Source organism: Rhizomucor pusillus, assembly GCF_041956525.1.
Source record: "Rhizomucor pusillus strain CBS 183.67 unplaced genomic scaffold VTP01scaffold_19, whole genome shotgun sequence".
Taxonomy (NCBI): Eukaryota; Fungi; Mucoromycota; class Mucoromycetes; order Mucorales; family Lichtheimiaceae; genus Rhizomucor; species Rhizomucor pusillus.
The window spans coordinates 39,701-60,926 of NW_027192161.1; the positions used below are offsets into that span (position 1 = coordinate 39,701).

At 45.8% G+C, this 21,226-nt stretch overlaps 6 protein-coding genes across 6 annotated transcripts; 3 read left to right on the forward strand and 3 right to left on the reverse strand.

The window, feature by feature from the left end:
* Positions 1 to 1,075: 1,075 nt before the first annotated feature.
* Positions 1,076 to 2,468, forward strand: VTP01DRAFT_3876 (uncharacterized protein; the record flags this gene model as incomplete). The annotated part of the gene is made up of 2 exons (XM_069382495.1): positions 1,076 to 1,540; positions 1,611 to 2,468. The coding sequence occupies 2 exons, from the start codon at positions 1,076 to 1,078 to the stop codon at positions 2,466 to 2,468; spliced, it is 1,323 nt and encodes a 440-aa protein (XP_069235810.1).
* A 229-nt stretch (positions 2,469 to 2,697) lies between these two features.
* Positions 2,698 to 7,880, forward strand: VTP01DRAFT_3877 (uncharacterized protein; the record flags this gene model as incomplete). Its single annotated transcript, XM_069382496.1, has 12 exons — positions 2,698 to 3,073; positions 3,139 to 3,311; positions 3,381 to 3,638; positions 3,693 to 5,248; positions 5,306 to 5,439; positions 5,496 to 5,552; positions 5,605 to 6,181; positions 6,247 to 6,385; positions 6,448 to 6,609; positions 6,674 to 6,896; positions 7,067 to 7,713; positions 7,770 to 7,880. The coding sequence occupies 12 exons, from the start codon at positions 2,698 to 2,700 to the stop codon at positions 7,878 to 7,880; spliced, it is 4,413 nt and encodes a 1,470-aa protein (XP_069235811.1).
* A 339-nt stretch (positions 7,881 to 8,219) lies between these two features.
* VTP01DRAFT_3878 (uncharacterized protein) lies at positions 8,220 to 8,777 on the reverse strand (the record flags this gene model as incomplete). Its single annotated transcript, XM_069382497.1, has 1 exon — positions 8,220 to 8,777. The coding sequence occupies one exon, from the start codon at positions 8,775 to 8,777 to the stop codon at positions 8,220 to 8,222; it is 558 nt and encodes a 185-aa protein (XP_069235812.1).
* A 1,384-nt stretch (positions 8,778 to 10,161) lies between these two features.
* Positions 10,162 to 10,869, reverse strand: VTP01DRAFT_3879 (uncharacterized protein; the record flags this gene model as incomplete). The annotated part of the gene is made up of 2 exons (XM_069382498.1): positions 10,162 to 10,465; positions 10,544 to 10,869. The coding sequence occupies 2 exons, from the start codon at positions 10,867 to 10,869 to the stop codon at positions 10,162 to 10,164; spliced, it is 630 nt and encodes a 209-aa protein (XP_069235813.1).
* Positions 10,870 to 12,677: 1,808 nt separating this feature from the next.
* VTP01DRAFT_3880 (uncharacterized protein) lies at positions 12,678 to 14,887 on the forward strand (the record flags this gene model as incomplete). Its single annotated transcript, XM_069382500.1, has 3 exons — positions 12,678 to 12,798; positions 12,872 to 12,955; positions 13,017 to 14,887. 3 exons carry the CDS (start codon positions 12,678 to 12,680, stop codon positions 14,885 to 14,887), a joined length of 2,076 nt encoding a protein of 691 aa, XP_069235814.1.
* Positions 14,888 to 15,163: 276 nt separating this feature from the next.
* VTP01DRAFT_3881 (uncharacterized protein) lies at positions 15,164 to 20,094 on the reverse strand (the record flags this gene model as incomplete). The annotated part of the gene is made up of 8 exons (XM_069382501.1): positions 15,164 to 15,585; positions 15,655 to 16,219; positions 16,286 to 16,464; positions 16,521 to 17,573; positions 17,640 to 18,645; positions 18,719 to 19,021; positions 19,080 to 19,390; positions 19,491 to 20,094. 8 exons carry the CDS (start codon positions 20,092 to 20,094, stop codon positions 15,164 to 15,166), a joined length of 4,443 nt encoding a protein of 1,480 aa, XP_069235815.1.
* Between the last annotated feature and the right edge of the window lie 1,132 nt (positions 20,095 to 21,226).

The following is a 21,226-nucleotide window of genomic DNA, read 5'->3' on the forward strand; positions in this document are numbered from 1 at the left end:
TGTAGGTTGCTATGCCCAGAGTTGGAATATTTATTTATGATTGTATTTGTGGTATCTTCCCGTGCAATGATATAACACTGAGCCCATGTGCGCTGTGTGTTCCCTACGTGACAAACGAGAAAGTGTGTTAAGCTTTTAGATCCCGTGTTCCTGGAAAGAGAAATTGACGATTCCTATCCTTCCCGGGATTTTCTTTACTCCGAACCTGGAAGAGGGGGAAAAAGAAGGAAAAAAGAGATAAGATAAAGATATACATGAAGAATTTTGATATGCTTATCTCTTTTGCGTTACCTGGCAACACCCGCTCTGCACAGCACAGAGATCACTACCTTACTTCCACTTGATATCTCCCACCCACATCTTGAGGCGATGTTGCACTGAACCTAAAGTATATCCTAACACAAAAACAATCCGGGGTAAGGTCCCCCTGTGTCGACTACGTAACCGAGATTGGGGGCGGAGAGCACGGGTGGCTGCCAAGCTTGGATCACGATGGGAAAGTTTGCCGACGGCTTGTGTGACCCTGGATCTCTTGTAAAACCCTAGTTTCAAATGACGATGGGCCGATCCAGGCGTGGTAAAATATGACTAAAGATGGTAGAAACTGAAAACCGTGCGAAAGAAGAGCACGGGATCGACGGCTGCTCACGGCAATGATGTACACAAACATGTATGTGTATATCCTTGGTCTGTATGCAGACAGATAGTCCTTATCCCCCGCCATATCGGCGACCTAATTATATCAGTATTTGGGAACCGAGGCTTCATCATTCGGGTCAGGCGTTAAAAAAATTGACTTTATTTCAGTATTTGGTTAGGCCGGTGAAAACGATGCACCACTTGCATTCACCGTTGTCGCGGAGATTTCCTCTTTTGATAGTGGTGACCTATCAAATTTTTTTCATCGAGCGGGACAATAACAACATATAAAGGTAACCGTTGTTCGATCCATCCCGCCACCTTTTTTCTTCTTAAGTCTTCTGTATCAGCCTCTCTCTCTCTGTAACAACCCATTGCCTACCCTCTTCATCCTACAAGCCCCAATTCCTTCCATTCTATCTCTTATTCATTCAACATGAGTCGCACGGAAGAAACATACTCAAAACCGGAAGAGAAGAATTCCGTTATTGAACAGACCATCGAAGACTACACCGAGCACGATTCCGCATCTGGTTCCATCACTAACGAGTTTGGTCACGGTAATGGTTCTTTCGGAACAGCCTACTTCAACGTTGTCTGTGTTGTCGCTGGTACTGGTACCCTTGGTCTCCCTCACGCATTTGCTGTCGGTGGCTGGCTTGGTATCCTGATCTTGATTCTGGCATGGGCTATGGCTGTTTACAGTGGTATTCTTTTAATCCAATGCTTGTATTGCAAGCCTGGCGAACGTCTCCATGATTACAAGGCAATGGGCAAGGCTGCATATGGCTGGATTGGCTACGCTGTAGCTTCTTTGTTGCATTTTCTCAACTTGTTTGGTTGCCCTGCTTTGTATCTTGTTCTTGCTTCCGGTAATTTGCACGCGCTTCTTGAGCATACAGTAAGTTGTCTTGCTTGCAGTGTTTGATCAGTGATTGAATAGTTTTTTTAACTGAATCTTTGCTTGTTAGTCCGGCGCTCTTACTCAACCAATCTGGGTCATTATTGTTGGTTGCTTCCTTCTGGTTCCACTTATTATCTTCAGAACTCTCAAAGAAGTCACTATCGTTGCAGCATTGGGTGCTATTTCGACAATGATTGCCGTCTTTGTTGTAGTTATTCAGGGTCCTATGTATCGCAACTCTCATCCTGAAATTCCTGTTTATCACGACGGTGTCATTTGGACTGGTTTCCCGAGCGCCTTGGCTACTATTGCTTTCTCGTTTGGTGGTAACAACACTTATCCTCACGTCGAGCACGCATTGAAGAAGCCCAATCAGTGGAAGTGGGCTGTTACTGCTGGTCTGACTACCTGCACTGCCTTGTATATTCTGACAGCTGTTCCTGGATACTGGAGTTTCGGTCGCGACGCTGTTTCGCCTATTTACAACGCTCTTCCTGACGGCGCTGGCAAGATGGTAGCCATGATTGTCATGACTATTCACGTCATCTTCGCTATTCCTATCTACGCTGTCTCTTTCGCCCTGGAATTCGAGCACTTTATCCGTGCCGACGATGAACATCTTGGAAAGATCGGCGCTTGGCTGGCCCGCGCCGCAGTCCGTGCTGCCACTATGGTTATCCTGTGTATTCTCGCTATTTTCGTCCCGTACTTTGACGACTTTATGAGCTTGATCGGCGCCCTTTGCAACTGCGGTTTGGTCTTTTTGCTGCCTGTACTTTGCCACTTGCGTCTGTTCGGTCTCCGTCGTCCTATCTACGAATTGGCCTTCATTGCCCTCACACTCCTGTTGGGTATCGTAGGCTGCATCTTTGGTACCATCGATGCCGTTAAGGCATTGATCAGAGATTTCCAGTCTGATCGTTAAGATCACAAACCTTCTATTTATTTTTTCCTTACCTTTTTCTCCTCCTCCTTATTATCCTTCCTTTATTTTATTTCATATACCTACTCGTCGTATGTCATTCATTTCCTTGTTTTATAAGTCCTAGTATAGACTTTCTTGTACATAGTATTATATTTTGAAAAATATACAAAAGACAAGCTTTCTGGATCTGTAATAATACTCTCTATCTCTTTTATTTCATTTTCGTCTCATGGCTGGGAAAAAGAAGATCACCAGCAATCCTGCGCGTGGCATTGCCACTGCCTATGTACCCAAAAAGCCAGTGCAAGAAACACCAACCGAGGATGTCAAGAGCACCGAAGTGGCACCCAAACCTGTCAAGATCCCAGAAAGACAGCGATCGTCTACAAACACACCGCCCTTGGAACAACCAGAATCCCGCGAGGAAGTGATCGCGCGTCTCGTCCGACGCTATGAATCGCTTAACGCGCACAAAGCTGAAACGCTCGCGCGAGAACTTGCACGTCCTTCTGAGGAGTCCGCGGCGCACAAGTTTGCTTTGACACCAGAGTTGGAGCAGGATTTATTCCGAGTGCTGAGAAAGCGCGAGGAAGAGGATACCTGCGGTGAGGAGACAGAAATATATTCATACATGTTTTCTTTGCGCATGCTCATCTGTCGAACTACGTAGCTATCTTCAAACACTACGTTAGACGGAAGCCGCATCCCTTGGATAAGGATCGATTTATTGGTGAAATGGATATCTTGTACAGAGCGCTCGTGCAGTTTGGATTTGAACCAAAAGATGTCGAACATGCATTAAGCGCCACCATGTCCGCAAATTCAGCGCATGTATTAGATTGGGTAAGCTTGACGAAAATATCGTATACAAGTAAATCCTTCATACCTCTAACTGTATGGCGACCAAAAAAGTTATGCATGCATGTTCCTTACGAAAGAATGCCAATCGGCTTTTTTGACAAATACTACAATGAGGAGCAGGTCTCTATCAAGGCGATTGCTCCATCCACTGACAAATTAAAGGAGCAGCCGCCCACAGAGGATGTTCAGAGGGTTGCAGAAGTCGTGCCAGAGATTGACAAACATGCTGTCAGAAAGCCAGAAGTCGAAACCGAAACACGTGATCAAGACATGAAGTTCCGTATTCTTCAAGCAGCCGAGCGTTATTATGTGAGTCTCTTATACTTCCAGTCGTAACCGCTCTCTGACGTTGTTTGTGAACAGGAAGATGATGAAGAAGAAAGTGTGAACGATAAACATGCCAAATGTAAATTGCAGATATCTGAACTGGAATCCCAACTCCCATCCGGCAAAAAGAAAAAGAACAAGAAGGATAAAAACGCGCAAGATAATCAAAATATTGATGTTGATGCTATCAATAAGCGGTTGGATGCTTTAAGGAAAACCTTGCGCGACTTGGAGGCCAACTGGGAATTCGACAAGAAACTCGCACAAGAGTTATTTATCGAAAAACAGCAAGAAGCAGCAGAGAGAAAGCGCAAAGAACAGCAACTTATGAGAGAGCAACGATCCAAAGAGTCAACAGAAAATATGCCACACAAAGAAGAAGAAGAAGCGAAAAAAGTAGACGAGGAAATTGATGATTTTGGTCTGGGAGCAATAGCCGACGATGACGAGCAAGAAGGTGGTCTGTTTGGAGCTTTGGAAATGGAAACCGAAACCAACAATACATTCGCTGCAGTGAAGCCTGCTCTGCGAATCTTAGATGCCACGCCAAAATCCTGGAAAGGCAAGCTGCCAAAGGATTTGCTGGAGGAATTCTGCAAAAAGCATGATTTGTATACGCGCCAAACGTACAGCAAGACCGATTTGGGCGCACAGCGATGGCGTGCAACCGTCAAATTGCATCCTAGGAACCGCCACAAGGAAGCGTTGACGGTTGACTTACCTGAACATCTAGCTGCATCCTCCTCACGTGATGCGGAGCACCTAGTAGCTCTAGCAGCTTTATTCCGACTGTCTCCAGATTCGTCGCTGTATCGTCTGTTACCTCCTGTTTTCAAGGATGTATGGCAAGAATGGCTACAAGGAAAACACGACAAGGAGCTTGCACTGAAACTCGAGATGGAACGGAAACGAATGGAATTCCTAGTTGATTTGATGGACAACTCTTACTCCAGACGGCAGAGCCGTCAAGGAAGCATCGGGTCCGCTGCAACTCCAGAAGCAGAATCACCAAAGGACATGGAAATGCAACTAAGGAAGAAGCACGAGGCCTTCATTCGCATCCAAAATGAATATAGAAAGCGTATAGACACCGACAAACTCAAGAAAATCAAACAGAAACAAAACGAATTGCCTATGGCAGCCTACAAGCAGCAAGTGGTCGACCTTGTTAAGACCAACCAGGTTGTCATGATTTCCGGTGAAACAGGGTGCGGCAAGAGTACGCAGGTTCCTCAATTTATTGCAGATGCAATTCTGCAAACCATGGGACAGTATGGATCAATCATCTGTACGCAGCCACGGAGAATATCAGCCATGTCTATCGCCAATCGAGTTTCCTATGAAATGGGCGATCGCTCAACTGGAACCAAGAATTCTCTGGTCGGATACCAGATACGCTTGGAAAGTAAAGTTTCAGACGAGAACGTCGTCATATTCTGTACCACAGGCATTCTACTCCGTCGACTGGAAAGTGACAGAACTCTCCAAGGGGTCACACATGTTATTGTGGATGAAGTCCACGAGCGCAGCATTGAGAGTGATTTTCTTTTGATCATACTCAAACGCCTTTGCCAAGCTCGTCCAGATCTGAGGTAGGTAGTCAATCTAATGTTTATAACACAGCTCAATCTCACATTATTGAATGGCAGAGTTATTTTGATGAGCGCTACCGTGAAAGCTGAACGTTTTGTTGAATATTTTGGAAATTGTCCTGTAATCAGCGTGCCTGGAAGAACGTTCCCTGTGAGCGTCAACTTCCTCGAGGATGTCGTACAAAGAACAGGTTGGAAACGAGATATGCAGCAGCAGCTTTTGTCACTTATTGACTTCTATACAAAGGATATGTTCTGGAATCGGACTCGCCCTTTGCTAAACGATGCAGTACAATTCGAAAAGGTAATATTGATGATATACAGATGCATAGCTTGTTTCCTGATTTTAGCAAAAGATCAAGGCACAATCGAACTTACCGGCAAACATGGTACGACTCAAAAAATGCGTTTGGACTGGTATGAAGATGAGGCAGATGACGAATATCCCTACGATCCTGTCAGTGCAAGTATTGGCAAAGTGAGACTAGAAAGTGACATTACTCAAAATGAAGACGAGGATAACGATCAACAAGCCTCAGAGCAAAAATACAGCAAACAAACGTTGAAGATGATACGTCGTATGGATGAAAACAAGATCAACTATGACCTTATACTGAGTCTACTGGAACACATATGCTTACATCCGCAGCAAGATTTACCGGGTACAGGCGCTATTCTGGTGTTCTTGCCTGGTATGCCAGAATTTCGGAAGCTGTATGACATCTTGTCGAGTCATGCTATTCTCGGAAAGTCAGAAAAGTATCTGCTTATACCTCTGCACTCGACCTTGTCATCTGAACATCAAGAAAAAGCGTTTGAAACACCACCGGAAGGAATCCGGAAAATTGTATTATCCACCAACATTGCAGAGACTGGTGTAACCATCAGCGACGTAACAGTTGTTATCGACACAGGCATGGCCAAGGTCGTCAGGTGAGAATGTTACATTGTTATGTAAAATAAAACCCTTTCCATTAACGAGTCTTCCTTTATCTTAGCTACGACCAAGCCAGACGTGTGTCGCAGCTTCAACAGACATTTATTGCCAAGGCAAATGCTCAGCAACGGCGAGGTCGTGCTGGCCGTGTACAGGAAGGCGTGTGTTTCCACTTGTTCACCCAGGAGCGATTCGAGAAAGTAAGTTGTAAAGGGGAAATAGTATCTTTGAAGAGTGCTTCAAATTGATATCCTTGATATAGATGGCTGACTTTGAGGCGCCTGAAATACTTCGTCTGCCTCTCGAGGAGATTTGTCTACGCATCAAAATCTGTGGTCTTGGATCCATTCGCGAAGTTTTAGATGCTGCCTTGGATCGTCCATCTGAAAAAATGATCAACAATGCCATTCAGACACTGCAAGAGGTATTATTCGCCATATATGGAATCTTTCAGGTGCATTTCAGTTACTTACGAAAGCAAACGTTAGGTTCAAGCATTGTCGTTAGATGAAGAGTTGACTCCTTTGGGAGCGCACTTGGCAGATTTGCCCGTGGACGTACATATCGGCAAGATGATACTATTTGGAGCTATTTTCCGCTGCCTGGATCCTGTACTGACTATTGCAGCTGCGTTGAGCTTTAAGAGCCCGTTCGTGCGACCATTCGGCAAGGAAGCAGAAGCAGATCTGGCCCGTGCGCGCTATCGATATGGCAAGTATATCTCGTCAGAGCTTATCTTGTGTGCACTTTTCCCAAAAATTAATGCCGCTGCAATTTGTCGTTTTGGTGTATAAAATTTCACAAAATGCGACATTATTTTTGGGAAAAAGGGTACAGTTTCTCAACACGGGTCGCATGGCTAAGACAATTTCCATATTTAGCTGATTCCGATTTTTGGGCAATCTACAATGCTTACGGCGCCTGGCGGAAAACATTACATGAATTCAAAGGAACACCTGGATGGCGGCGTAAAGTACGGGCATTCTGCGAAGCGAACTTTCTAAGCCAAAAGAACCTGGAGATGATCGAGGAAATGAAGCGACAGTACTTTGGACTTCTGGCTAGCATTGGTTTTGTGAAAACGCAAGATTTGGACGATCTTGTAGAGCGCTACGATGTGAAAGATACAAAAATGTGCCCCGTACCTCAGCAATACAATGTTTGTTCATCTTCAGTGCCTGTTGTCAACGCTGCCATAACCGCTGGCCTGTACCCGAAATTTGCAGAGAGACGAGGAAAAGAGAGCTTCTATCACGATTCCCTGTCGCTCAAAATTCATCCATCGTCACTTCTTTTCGGCCGAGAACGAGTACTGCCGACCGATTTCCTGGTGTACAACACAGTCGTCATGAGCCGAGACACGGTGTATATGTGGGAGACAGCAGCTATCGATGCTGTGACGATAATGCTGCTCGCCGCGAACATGGATATTCGACATAAACAGAAGCGGGTAGTACTGGATCATTGGCTTACGTTTGAATGCTTCGCACGGACGGCTGTCCTTATCAAATTCCTGCGCACAGAATTGGTAAGGTTTTCTAAAGGAAAAGCATTACTATGATCTAACATTTACTCTCCTTCTAGAACAATTGGTTAAGCGCAAAGATGCGGCAACCAGAACTTGAGATGGATTCTGCAATAATGGACTGTATGGTCAAGATACTAGAGCTCAAAATGGAAAAAGCAGAAATGTAGCAATAACATTGCACCTTTTTGCTTATCTTTGTATATAAACAATGTTGACTTATAAAATAAGGATGGGCGGGAAAGAATGTAATGTGTTTACTTGTTTCAAGTATCGTATACCACTGCGAGCTCTGTCTGCAAGCAGTTTGTAGAAGATAGTGCATCCTAAAACGACATCAAAAAACATAGCAATAATTGATATTTTAGCTGATTCAAACAAACAAGCTTATTTTTATATTACCGATATAGTTAGAAATGGGATTAGCAGAAAAGAAATGAAGGTAAGGAAATGGAGTACAGTGACGTTGATTGAGAAATAAGGCGAGTTTAGGCTAGCCGTCTACGAGATTAATCTTCTTGCTCCCCCTCCTTTTTTTCACCGCCTGCTTGTGCTCCTCCGGCTCCAGCTCCTTGTCCGCCAAGTCCACCAATGCCACCCGCTGAACCGACAATGCTGCCAGGTGCAGAGCCGACTGCTGTTGTTAGCCCGGAAACGACGGTGTTGGGTGTATTAGCTGCGCCAGTGACTGCAGTGCCTGCGCCTCCAACGCCCTCGGTTAATCCGGTAACTGTTGTTCCTGCTTGATTGACAGGGCTGGTAGCTTGGTCAACGATACCATTAGCACCAGGAACACTAGGGAGGCCTGCAGCACCGCCTTCAGTGTCACGCTTGAGGGCTTGTCTCTCATCCTTGCCACGGTTGATGCTGCGCTTTTTACGTGCTTGTAATTCTGTACCTCCGACTGATAAAGGAATTGTTCTGCTGGTTGCTTCACCTACAAGATGAGCTAGACCAGCACTTCCAGTGTTTTGACCGACCATTTCCGGATCGACAGGAGCGGCGTAAGTTCCAGAGATCAAAATACACGCTGCGGCTGATGCAAGTAGCTGTAGTGAGAATCGCATGTCTTGTCTTTGTTGTCTTTTGTGGATAAAATATGGATATATAAATAAAAGCCCTTACGATCGCTCTCTTCCTCTCTCTCTATATATATACAGACGCGACAAGTGACAACCTTCTCCCCTGCATCTGGGGAGTATTTGAAGCGTTCCATCTCAGCGATATGCACGTATGATGTGTTAGCGTACCTATCCAACCCATCTTTATCCCCTCCTTATCCTAGAAAAATGAATTTCGAAAGAATTCAGTCCCTATCCGCCTGCGAAAAGGTTTATATAAAATGCTCAACAATGAATTCATGTCTACATATTCCTCGATTCTGTTTGTATCAAGAATGAAACTAATAAATACAGCTTCAGCCTTTCAATCTTTTGTCCTGTGTATACTGAGGATCTACCCCTTCCTGCATGCAAGTTTACCTCCTATTCCAAGTTTCACTGTGTCCGTCGAGTTCTCTTCTCCTGGATACCCGAACTTTCAGGTTTTCTGATATACGCAGGCATCTCGGAAGCCAACCAAACAACTTGATATTCAACTACTCCTAATTATATCTTTTTCGATCATCATGATATCGCAAGTTATATATATTCCTTGAGTTGCAAAAGCAAATGAAGTCACCCTGCAAAATATTACAACAGTGATAGCAGAAGTATGTGCTATGCGATGCTAACATTTCGTTTCCTTTCCAAACACAGTATGTTTGTCACATAGGTACAGTGTTCGGTGTCACAGCGCAGCTGGATTCTTGCTTTCATACATCGTGGAATCGCATTGGTCAGATCTTTGAGGCGATCATGCACATATTTATCGCTATAGCTGCTGCGAGCATTGGCTATGTATATCCTGGAGACCTCCGTTTTCTTACCTTATCAGTAAAGTATTGAAATCTTATTCCTTGCATTGCAGATGAAAGAAATTGTATCAGATATCTGGATGTACTGATTTACTTAGAGGATAAGTGTATTCCTGATGTTTGAGCCGAGCATTGGAGTCTAGATATAGAGTCGGAACACCAGCCAATTGAAAGGCTCGATGAGAAACAAGAACAGACCTGCTGGTGGAGAACTTAAATATCAAAACACCAAAAATGCCTTGAAATGTACAGAAGTGAAGGAATTTATTTGAAGCACAAGGAGTGCATGCGGGAGAAACTGGTAGTGTAAGGGACACGGCAATAAGAGGATGAAAAAGGAAGTCGAGAATATCGTAGACAGCAATCATAGTAGATCTCTTGCGATATAAGAAGGTTCATGTAGGTGAGGGAATGTGTGTGTGAGAGGGAGATAGAGACAAAGTCGCAACGACCAAGTAAATGAATGGGATGGGATGATAGCAATGGTACTGATAGTAAAAGCTCTTAACAATCAATGGCATATACGCCTTGAGTATTCAGGGCTCGTTGATTTTCAGCAAGGACCAGATGCCTTGCTTGATCTCTGTTAGGCTGACGTGGTCGTTGGGATGGTGGGATGTGGACATCCTAACAGGAAAGCTTTGACGAACGATAGCGGAGCGGGATAGGGACAGGGATAAAGGCAGATTATGGGTATTCAAGGAGATTGTGCGCTTGCGAGTAGTGATTGTTGTGAACGTAGTTGGCACAGGCAGCGAACTAGGTTCAGGGGCAGCACTGTTGAATGCGGCGCCAGCGTAGACCGAAGCACTTTTCGACCTGCGACGACCATGTGGTGCGCTGCCGAAACAAGTTTGTGATATTTTGTTCTCAGAATCGATAGTAACATCGTAGACTTGCTACCAAGCATCCACATACCTAGGAATGTTCTTTGGGCGCTGCTGCTGTTGCTCTTGTAGATCGCGGTGAGGTTCACTGGAGTGCGCGGTTCCAATATGCGTCGCTGAGTTTCGCTTCTTGGGCGACTTCTTGCTCGCTGCGCCTTTCTCGCTCTGCTTTTTATTGCTGTTGCTGTTAGGACTGCCGACACTGTTCTTTGAAGGCCCATAGCTCGCTGCAGGACTGGATAGTGGCTTGTTTGTAAAGGACCGTCGTTGTTGTTGAACTTGTAGAGATCGAGAGCGTTTTGGGATTGCCGGAGCGGGTATTTGGGAAGCGGGAGCGAACAGAATTTCGTGGTGCATAGTGACAGAGATGACAGGCAATAAAGTAAGCTTGGTAATGAACTATCGACGGTTGTAAGATTGGTGACCGTTACTGTGAAAGATTCATAAGACAAAGAGCTACGAGAAAAGCAGCAGCAATGATGCGGCGCGCTTTGAAAAGTTCACACCTCTGGCAGCTCCTGCAAACATGTTTCGGATTTTCTCTTTTGATATCTGTATATAGTGAGTAACTAGAATGTTAGTTCCATTCTCTTCATTTTGGAATGAACAAAATCGCTTGTAGGTATCTTATACTACAGTTTTACGTCGAATCATCCCGGCGTTTCGTAAATCCTTTTATTCAACATAAGGCATCTTTTTATTATCTCGTCTGTAGGACTCCTTTTTTTCAGCGGGGCTGCCCCGGCCCGGTCATATGGAGCAAACATCCTTCAGATGTGGACTACTATTCTCAGCAAAGTAGCATTGCTCCGAAGTGTTAACAACAATGCTGCGATGTAACAATGGATTGTTCTTTCTGAAACCATGCATGAATGTAAGATATGCAATGTGTACTATGGTCGATATCGAGTGCTTGATGGCTGTCAATGTAAATCGAAAGTAGCGTAAACAGTACATAGCATTTAAAAGCATTGTTTTTAATGAAATTCTGACGTCGTTGAAGCCGGATAGTACAATGTCGGCTACGATAGGTGTATAGGAAATTTCTCTCGTTCATGCAGGAACCTCACATGTAATTTCATTGTGTATCCAGATGCCAGAAGTAATAACTACTCTAAATATCTAGACATCAGTCAACTTTGTTCGATACTATTATCTTTAGTAAATATATATTGGCAGATTAGAATTATATACAATAGTAACTTCTTTATTTTCAGACAAAGGGTAAAAGATGTTCTATCGAACTGATTGGGAATATGTTCATCCCATCACTGCAGGAGGCATACAATGAATTGTCATTTAAGTTTATAAAACGCTAAGGAAAATGCTGGAAATATAGGACAAGCCAAGACTGCTGGCGAACTTTGTGGAAGAAAGCGGCTGAAGAATATTATGAAGGTAAAAACTGAACATACAAATAGAAAGGAGCTGTACAGAAAGGTAAATGGCTATACGACTTATTGGACGCCAGGATATACGAAAGTCTAAGTACTGTAGTGTGTGGAATGCAGCAAGACCTGCTCTTAAAAGAATACTGTACTGGACAGGACAAGAAATTTTGTTTCTGATGAGATCAGAGATTTATACAAGAGTATCATTAAAGGATATCCCGAGAATACTAAAGTCGCATATATATTAATTACGGATTACCTTAAACAGATGAGAAGACAGGATACGATGTTGATCGCTTTCCATGGTCCAAATTTCACAGAATAGAAACTGACGATGGTCTCTACGCTATCGCATGGAAGTGAAAAGCAACAGATTGACCTTAATCGTAGTTTTGATTTCCGAAGTAGCAGGGCATAAGGTCCTTCCAAGATGAGTAATTACATGCTCAAAGAGCTATATACAGAGATTGTGAGTATGAAATAATAATCAACAAGTTGATGGGGTGGAAGCTGAAGATGTGGTTTTAGCCCTGCATAAGCAAGATTAGTAGTATGTCGACATCAAGTGTTGAGATTAAATACAGTGCTTTCGATTTGCATTGATGCATAGCCATAAAGGGAAAAATGACAATGGGTAATATATCTCACGGCGATCTCTGTCTTTAACAGCGAAGTAATCCGGGTAAAGAGATCTCCCAGGGTTTCAAGTCCGATTCTGGTAATCCGGATGACAAAAGGCAATGGATTCATTTTCCGAGAAGAATAGTTATATAAATGATCCTTATCGCGGATCCCTGGGATTTCATTTCGTTTTTTATTCGCATTACCATGCTGCAGATTGATCTTAACAAACAAACTATCGAGCTTCCAAACAGCCGGAAGCCTGGTCGCACCGGTAAAGATAATCGACAGACATAAGGATAACATTATGCCAGATAAATGCTGACACTATTGGTTGTAAATTGCAGGCATATACCGCTATGCAGCGCACCCGGAGATTGTAGAAAGTGTTTCCCCTGATATCAAGACTCTTTACGATTTGTTCAAGCGCGGTAAGTGCGATAAGGGAGAGAGTAATGTAGAGCAGCGGCTAATTAACTTTGTTTTTGACAGGTCAGAATATTTCGGGAAACCGCCCTTGCTGTGGAACACGACCTGTCGTCAATGGACAGCGTGCACCGTACTTTGAATGGCAGACATACAACCAAATCGCTGATCGTGTCACGCACTTTGGTTCAGGTCTCTTGGACTTTATCCAGCAAAAGTTGAACGATACTCGCTACAAGCAGATCCCTATCGGTATCTGGTCCGTCAACCGTGTCGAATGGCTGCTCACCGACCTTGCCTGCGCGGCATATGGATTGTATATTGTTGCATTGTATGATACCCTCGGACCCGACAGCGTCGAATATGTCACGAACCACGCCGAACTTGAAACCATTGTATGCTCTGCTGACCATGTCATCGATCTCCTCAAGATGCGTCACAAACTGCCAGGCCTCAAGGCGATCGTATCCATGGATAATCTCCACCCGCAATCAAAATCGGCTATTCTCGCGTGGGCAGCCGAGAAAGATGTCAAAGTTGTCGAATTCTCTCAACTCGAAGCAGCCGGTGCAAGGAATCCCCGACCACACCAATATCCTTCTCCCGATGAGCTTGCCGGATTGCTATATACCAGTGGAACAACTGATAAGCCCAAGGGAGTCATGTTAACCCATCGCAACTTTGTGGCATCCATTTCTGGCTCTTTGGTACGCATGGACAACACCCACGAGGATCGCGTGCTCTCCTTCCTGCCGCTCGCGCACATTTTTGGTCGCATCCAGGACATCATGATCCTAGCTGTGGGCGGACAACTCGGCTACTTCAGCGGCAACATGGATACTCTGATGGACGATGTTCAAATACTGAAACCCACCGTTTTTGCTGCAGTGCCGCGCTTGCTGAACCGTATTTATGGCAAGATCGCCCAGGCAACGATCGAAGCACCGGGTACCACCGGAGTACTCGCTCGCAAGGCAGTAGCCGCCAAGATCGCTACCCTAGAAAACGGCGGTGGCTGCACTCATCCTTTGTGGGATAGATTGATATTCAACAAGGTCAAGATGGTCATGGGTGGAGAAGTGCGCACGATCCTCAGCGGTTCAGCGCCTCTTAGCAAGGATATCATGCAGTTCCTGCGTGTAGCACTTTGCTGCGACGTGCGTGAAGGTTACGGTGCTTCTGAAACAACCGCGGCATCGACGGCGCAAAACAAAGGGGAGTACCATGCTGGCGAGATTGGTGTGCCATTCCCTTGCTGTGAGCTGATGCTTGCCGACGTTCCTGAAATGAACTATCTTTCTACCGACAACCCTCCTCGCGGTGAAATCTGTCTCCGTGGACCAAGTATCTTCAAGGGCTACTACAAGGATGAAGAAAAGACTCGTGAAGCAATCGATGAGGATGGCTGGTTCCACACGGGCGATATTGGCTACATTAACGAACGCGGCTGTTTGGTTATCAACGACCGCAAGAAGAACATCTTCAAGCTTGCTCAAGGCGAATACATTGCACCCGAAAAGATCGAAAACGTGTATGCCAAGGACTCTTTGGTAGGCCAAATCTTCTTGCACGGCGACTCATTGCAGAATTCATTGGTTGCAATCATCGTACCTGACCCTGAGGCGCTGGCTGCTCTAATCAAGTCCCAATTCCCGGAATTGCAGTCGCAAGCTTTCAAGGAATGGTGCCGAAATGACAGGGTCACACAGGCAGTTTTGGCGAGATTGACCCGCGTTGGCAAGAAGGGTGGTTTGAAAGGTTTCGAGCTCGCAAAGGCAATTTATCTCGAATCGGATCCGTTCTCCATTGAAAAGGATCTCCTCACGCCCACTCTTAAGGTCAAACGTCCACAGGCCAAAAAGTACTATGAAGAACAAATCGCAAAGCTATATCGTGATCTGGCAGCTCAGTCAGATCCTGCCAAGGCCAAGTTGTAAAAGTATAATGAGATAGCATCTCTACTCCACATCGCATCCATAGACGTTTCCACCATATTGTTACCTTACTATCATAATCCTCATCACCTCGTTCTTCTTTTGCCCAACCATCAGCAGATTTGCGCTGCATGAAATAAAACAACAAACTTTGTTAAACAGTAAACAAACAAGGAAAGATCGCTATTCAATAATACATATTGCTAGATGTAACATAAGAAACACGCAAAAGACAGCAAAGATCAAGAAACGAAAAGAAGAAAGGAAAAAGGTAGCAACTTAGGACATCATCTTTCCAAAGAGACCTTGCCTGGTACCATTGCCGTTTTCGCTAGCAGCAACAGCTTCAACGCGAATGTGCACTTCACCGGATCCTTTGGGTTCTAAGGGCACCCAGCCATCAAACGGTTGTCCGTTCTGTACGACGCTGTAGACATCGAGGGTGCAGTCACCGATATCCACATCGTTCAGCGTATTCTTGTCCTTGACCTTGATATCAAGCTGGGATCGTCCTTCAGATACCTTGAGACTGAAAGATTCATTCCATTCCGGTTGAAGCGTCTTTTTGACGGTCTTTGTCTTGTACACGACCTTGCTACCGTATCGGACACGGGCGTAGGGATCGCTGGTACCACCTTTATCCATTGCAGTCAAGTTTCTTGCTCCAAGCAAAGAAACATTGAATGTGCCACCGTTGCCGCCTATTTATCGTTTTGAATGTGAGTCGTGTTTTTGCTCGATACAGACTCCATCAACTGTTGTTTACTTACTGTCTGCAACGGAGATTCGTGCAGTAGAAGACTCAAGACTGCTGCGAACACCTTCGACGCTCTGTGTGCTTTGGGTAGGTGCAGGTTGGGGAGCGGGAGGGACGACAACCGAAGACGAGTCGGATGATGCGTCGCTTGACTTCTTGCCTAGTCGACCGATACCGCGGATACCATTACCGATTGCGGATACACCGCCTCCAATGGCTGAGACACCACCGCCAATAACCTTGCCACCCGTTCCTAGCACTTTAGTGCCGGCTCCGACTCCTAGATCCAAAGCATCTTTGCCAACACCAAACGCTGCTCCAGGCACAGCGGTGAAGATACGTGTGGTCGATCCGAGCAAGCTTGTGCCTTGACGTTTGCGAGCAAGCAGTTGCGGCTGCCACAACAGTCGCAGGCGAAGAGTCGCTCCGCCGCCCAAGCTCACCTCGACATCTTTGGCTGCGAAACTTTCAAGAACTTGGCCGTCGAATGTGGTCTCACCCTCACCAATGAGCTCGTCCTTGCCAACTGCATCCCAGTCATAAACTGAGGCCTTCAACTTGATGCCGACACGGTTGGGCTAACAAAATCAACATATCGTTACCACAGGTACGCTTCCGTTACCATTACCATACAAGATACTTACAACAGGAACAGTAAATGTCTCGTTCTTAAAGACAGGGCTGAGCTGCTTCTTGTAGACTTCTGTCTTATGAAGCTTGACTTCGTCGATGGAGAAAACAACGTACGGATCACTGGTTCCGCCTCGGTCGGCAGCAGCTAAGTTACTGGCTTTGATTGCTGTCACCGTCAGGTTGCCTTGGTCTAATTTTGTAAGTCAGTAACCATTTCCTCTTTAAGATTGAGTTAATAGCACTTACTCTCCAAGCTTTCACGAGGATCCAGCTTGAACTTGACGACAGGAGTGAATTTGAAGCTCAAACGGATCGTACCGCCATTGCTGTTTGCAAGCTTGTAGACTTGACCTTCATCCTCTTCTTCTTCCTTGCTTGGGTCACGTTCCATAAGTCTGCGAACAATATCACGTACAGAGCTGCTCCATTGACCGACATCCTCATCTTCCTTGTCGTTATCTCGGACAGGTCGAACACGAACCATAAGCTTTGAGAAGTCCATCTCCTTGACGAAGGCATCACCAGTTTCGTTGAAAGGTAAATCATTGCCCTTGAGCTCGGCGGTGCGATATTGGGGATCGACAGAATCCAGCAAAATCTCGGCATTCACGCGGTATTTCTCGGGCAATTTGACTTCATGGATGGCGACGGTCAAGACACCAGATTCATATGCCAACAGATTAACCTTGCTTCGATCCTCAGTGACCTTGACAACTTCGCCGTGGATTTCCTTCTCGGGGATGGTAGGCAGGACAGCAGCGGTAGAAGCATCAGCTGGCTCTTGCGGAGGTGTTGCTGGAGCTTCCTGCTGAGGTGCATCTTTGCCGGCTTCAGCCGCAGTTTCTTCCTCTTTCTTCTTCTGCTTTTCAAATTCCATAATCGGGATGAAGGAAGCAATGTAGTGCAATTGGCCTTTGCCTTTCTTTCGTTCCCTGTTTGTCAATTCAACCCATCTGTCAACAGGTTCGAGAGCATCGTAGACAACTTGGTCGTTCTCTGTTTTGGTTTCTTTGATAACGTCCTTGAGCAAGAAATCGCACAGACCAATGGATTTGTCTTTGGAAATGTCGTTGTAATCCATGACTTCGAAAACAAGATCTTCACGCATAGAATGGACCGGAACGTACAAGGCAGTGTCCCACTCAGGGTCGAGGTTATCGAGGATATAGTCCGTCTGCGCACGGACTTGCATGCCAGAAAGCACACGGGCGTAAGGGTCAGACTTGCCCCCCATGCCTTCAACGTTCTTGAGATCGCGCGCTCCAACAAAGTGTACACGGATGACACCAATGGGCGGGCCTGTAGCAGTTCGAAACTGTAAGTATATGGGATCCTATTCGATTTCAAGACAAGTTTAATACTTACGATAAGAGCCGTGACCAAGACCTTCAGCGAAGCCGGTCATCACGATAGGTTTCCACATGGAGCTCAAATGGATTTGACCGGCACCATCTTTCAAGTGCCACCAATCCTTTCCATTCTTAATGTTCTCTTCCTCCATTTCTGTCAAGCTAGAGCTCCAGCAGCCGATAACTTCGTCGTCAGCGAATTCCTTGCTGTCCATAATTGTAACACTCAAATCAAGCTTAGTCTTGTCGGCCACAAAGATTTCAACAAACTTGTCCCATCGAGGGTTGATGCTGCGCTTGAACACTTTGGTGCGTAGGCGTTCCTTTCCATTGACCTTGACGATAGCGTAAGCATTGATAGAATCCTTGCCACCAATGATGGGGATACCGAAGCCGCTGCCTCTATTGTCGCCACCGAGTTGCTTGCATTCGTGGACGTTGAAGCGCAAAACACCAGTGTTGGATTCGGCGGCGGGAATGATGGTACCATCTTCCTTCTTGTCGGGCTTGGAGACGGGGAAGTAGCGCATATCACACTTGATTTCGCCAACAGGCTTACCGCTACGTAATACGACCAAGTTCAGCCCTTCAACAACATTGTCAGATTCATCGACCTGCTTGAGATCAAAGGTAGCAACGCCGACAGCAGCGTCCTTGCGTCCAGAGTTGCGATCCATGACTTGCAAGTACAGAGATTCATTGAGACTGTTGAGCAAGACAAAGTGGGTTTCATCCCATCTGGGGTTGGAGGTATCCTCAAGGGCAGTAGTGCGGGCAAGCTCGGCGTTATGGACATTGCCAACGTGGAAAGTAATGTAAGGATCCAAGCTTCCGAACAAGTCAGCAGACTTTAGGTTGCTTGCAGAGTAAATGGTGATAGCAAGGACACCGTTTGCAGAGGTCAAGTCGGTAGTTCCTGCCATCATTCCAGCCACATCTACAGTGTAAACGTTGGGAGCGTACATCATAGGACCAAGCGTGGCGTGGACCTGCTCCTGCACGAATGTCTGCAGGCCTGGGATCTACATGCGAGTTTAGCAACAAAGTCCGCTCTTTTGTGTGTATGCTAGATACACGACTCTAACGGCAGCTTACATTGTTGATGTCAAAGCCAAAAGTCTCACCACCAACGGGTTTCAACGAGTAATCAAATTGGGGTTTCTCAAGGAAAGATGCTTCGACAGTCTTGACATGCGGGAATTCATTGAAGAACTTGAATTTAAGGCGCAACTTGCCACTGAAAGCCAAATCTTCGAGCAGGACGGGCATACCAGCACCGATCATACCTTTTCCAACGCGGATGGTAAGCACGATCTTAGGGTTGACCTTGGATTGCAAATCACGCTGTGTCATATCCAAGACATCGTGAGGCGTGAACGAAACAGTCCAGTCCATGCACTGTGAAAAACGAGTTGAGACAAACTGTGCCACCTGAAACATGCGAGATGATGCATACCACAACGTTAGGTTCAGTTCTCGGGTAAGTTTTGATGCTGTTGATCCTGAACGGCTTGGTACCCAAAGTGAAGGTGCTGAGACGGATAGAGTCCAAGAAGGAAGGTGTGTTCTCAATCAAAATCGCGTCAGCGATACCGATGATCTGGGCCGAGAGAACAGGCTCGTAGATAAGCCAGAAACGAGATACAAAGTGGTTAATCCAGTCGGCTGTTTCGGTGTCAGTCTCCAAGCGGTTGAGTGAGAGTTCACGCTCGATATCGTCGCGTACATTGCGACGCAATCTGCGGATCGAAGTTTGGTAGTACGTAGCTAGTACAAAGCCGTTTTAGTCACAAATGTCGAGTTTGCCCAATGAGCTTATCCGCTCGGAACAGAGCATCCGTCGTTTAGGTCGGACGAGACTACTTACCTGAAAAAGCGCCAATCACCAAACATGCCATCAGGCCACCACCGAGCTTGGTGAGAAGCCAAGTCGAGAAAACTGTGAACATGATGCATCCAGCGTTGTGATACCATTCACCAAAGTGAGAATCTTTGAGGTATTGCGCAAGCAAGTCGTTATGCAGCGCTGATTTGTCTGAGGTACGGGAACCTTTGAACATATCAACCAATGCATCCGTGGAAAACGATTGCTTGAGTGTCTCGAGTGCACTTTCGTCGCCGGGGTTTGGCAGCTTTGAGAAAGATGTCCAGCCTGCTTGACTAGGTGACTTTTTCGGTTCAGCGTTGAAACTTCCTGGAGGTTGCTGCTGTTGCTGCTTCTCCGCGACCGGCTTGGCGCTCGCGTTTGCGACGGCGGCAAGGACCTCATTGGTGTCATTGGTGTCCAGGTCAGTTGCCAACGCGCCTTTTGCCTGCTTTTTGCTGTTAATGGCGTCAGAAAGGCCAGTGTCGGGAGCCTTGTCTTTGGCCAGCTGCTTCTTTTGCTCTGGAGTGAGCTCTTCTGACTGAGCAGCCAAGGCTGTCACCTCCTGCTCTTTGGCAGCCGAGGTCAGTTCAGCGTTTTGGGTCATAAAGGGGGAGGGGGGAAGAGAAGAAGGAGAAGCAGCGCGGATGAAGTATTCACAGGTGATTCAAAATACTCCAATCGGTGACGTAAAAAATCTCTACTACTGTTCAAGTCTTCCAATTGTTCGGGAAAAGCTTGACTATTTCCTTTTGCAGCAAGAATGCTGCATGTTTTTGGACGCCGTTTCAAACTTTACCGTTCCAACGTTTGCCTTATTCATGGCAGTGATCCCGATCACAGCCGAAAATAGCAGGCGGTTGTAGCACTGCACATCATCAATGGTGAGCTTGCCTTTTCTTTGACGTTGACCCGACATATCGCGCTTCTTGCCGAGATGCTGTTTCAGGAACAGCGAAAACGTCTCCTCCTCTTGCCCTGAATGATAAACTCCTCCTACATTAGCGGCAATACATCACGAACCAACTGCTAATAAATAGTAATAGAGCAGAATGTAGATGAGGATCTGCAAAACCGTAAAGTGGTGCAGCCCCCCTTCGAAACGTTCTAATCTCTGTCTGTGCTTCAACAAAAGCGGCAAAGTGCATCTTTCCGGCAACGACCTGCAAGCTCCGAAACAATGGCGTGCATAAAACTCCACTTTACAGTTTGAAAGGGCAATACAGTTGATTGGGTCACTCTCACGTTGAATGTGGGTCATCTGTCGCTGATAAGCACCAACTATCGAAAATGGGGCCAGTCGACCGGAGATGGCCCAGGAGTCAACCCACAGTTGGTAGACCATCCAAGCCAAACTGGGGCCATCAAACTTTCATAAGCACCGTTGCATTGCAACAGCCTTTTAAAAAATAAGAAAAAAAAACATATTAAAAATCTGTTAACGGCGATATTTCGTATAATGACTGGAGATACATACGATGATAAGCTTGTACATGTAGAGGGAGGCAAAGACAAGGTCAACTACACAGCGATGCAGAATAATGGAAAAGAAAGAAACTGAGGTATAGAGTAAACGGGGTGAAATTTAACGGGTGCTCCACTGTATTCATTTCGAACACGTCATTGTTTGAGTATGAGCTATGCAACAAATTAACCATCGCTTATGCGGCGCTAATAAAATTGCTACGCGAACTGTAAACTGGGTAAAATTCATTCAAAACTATGTACAGCAGAGCAGT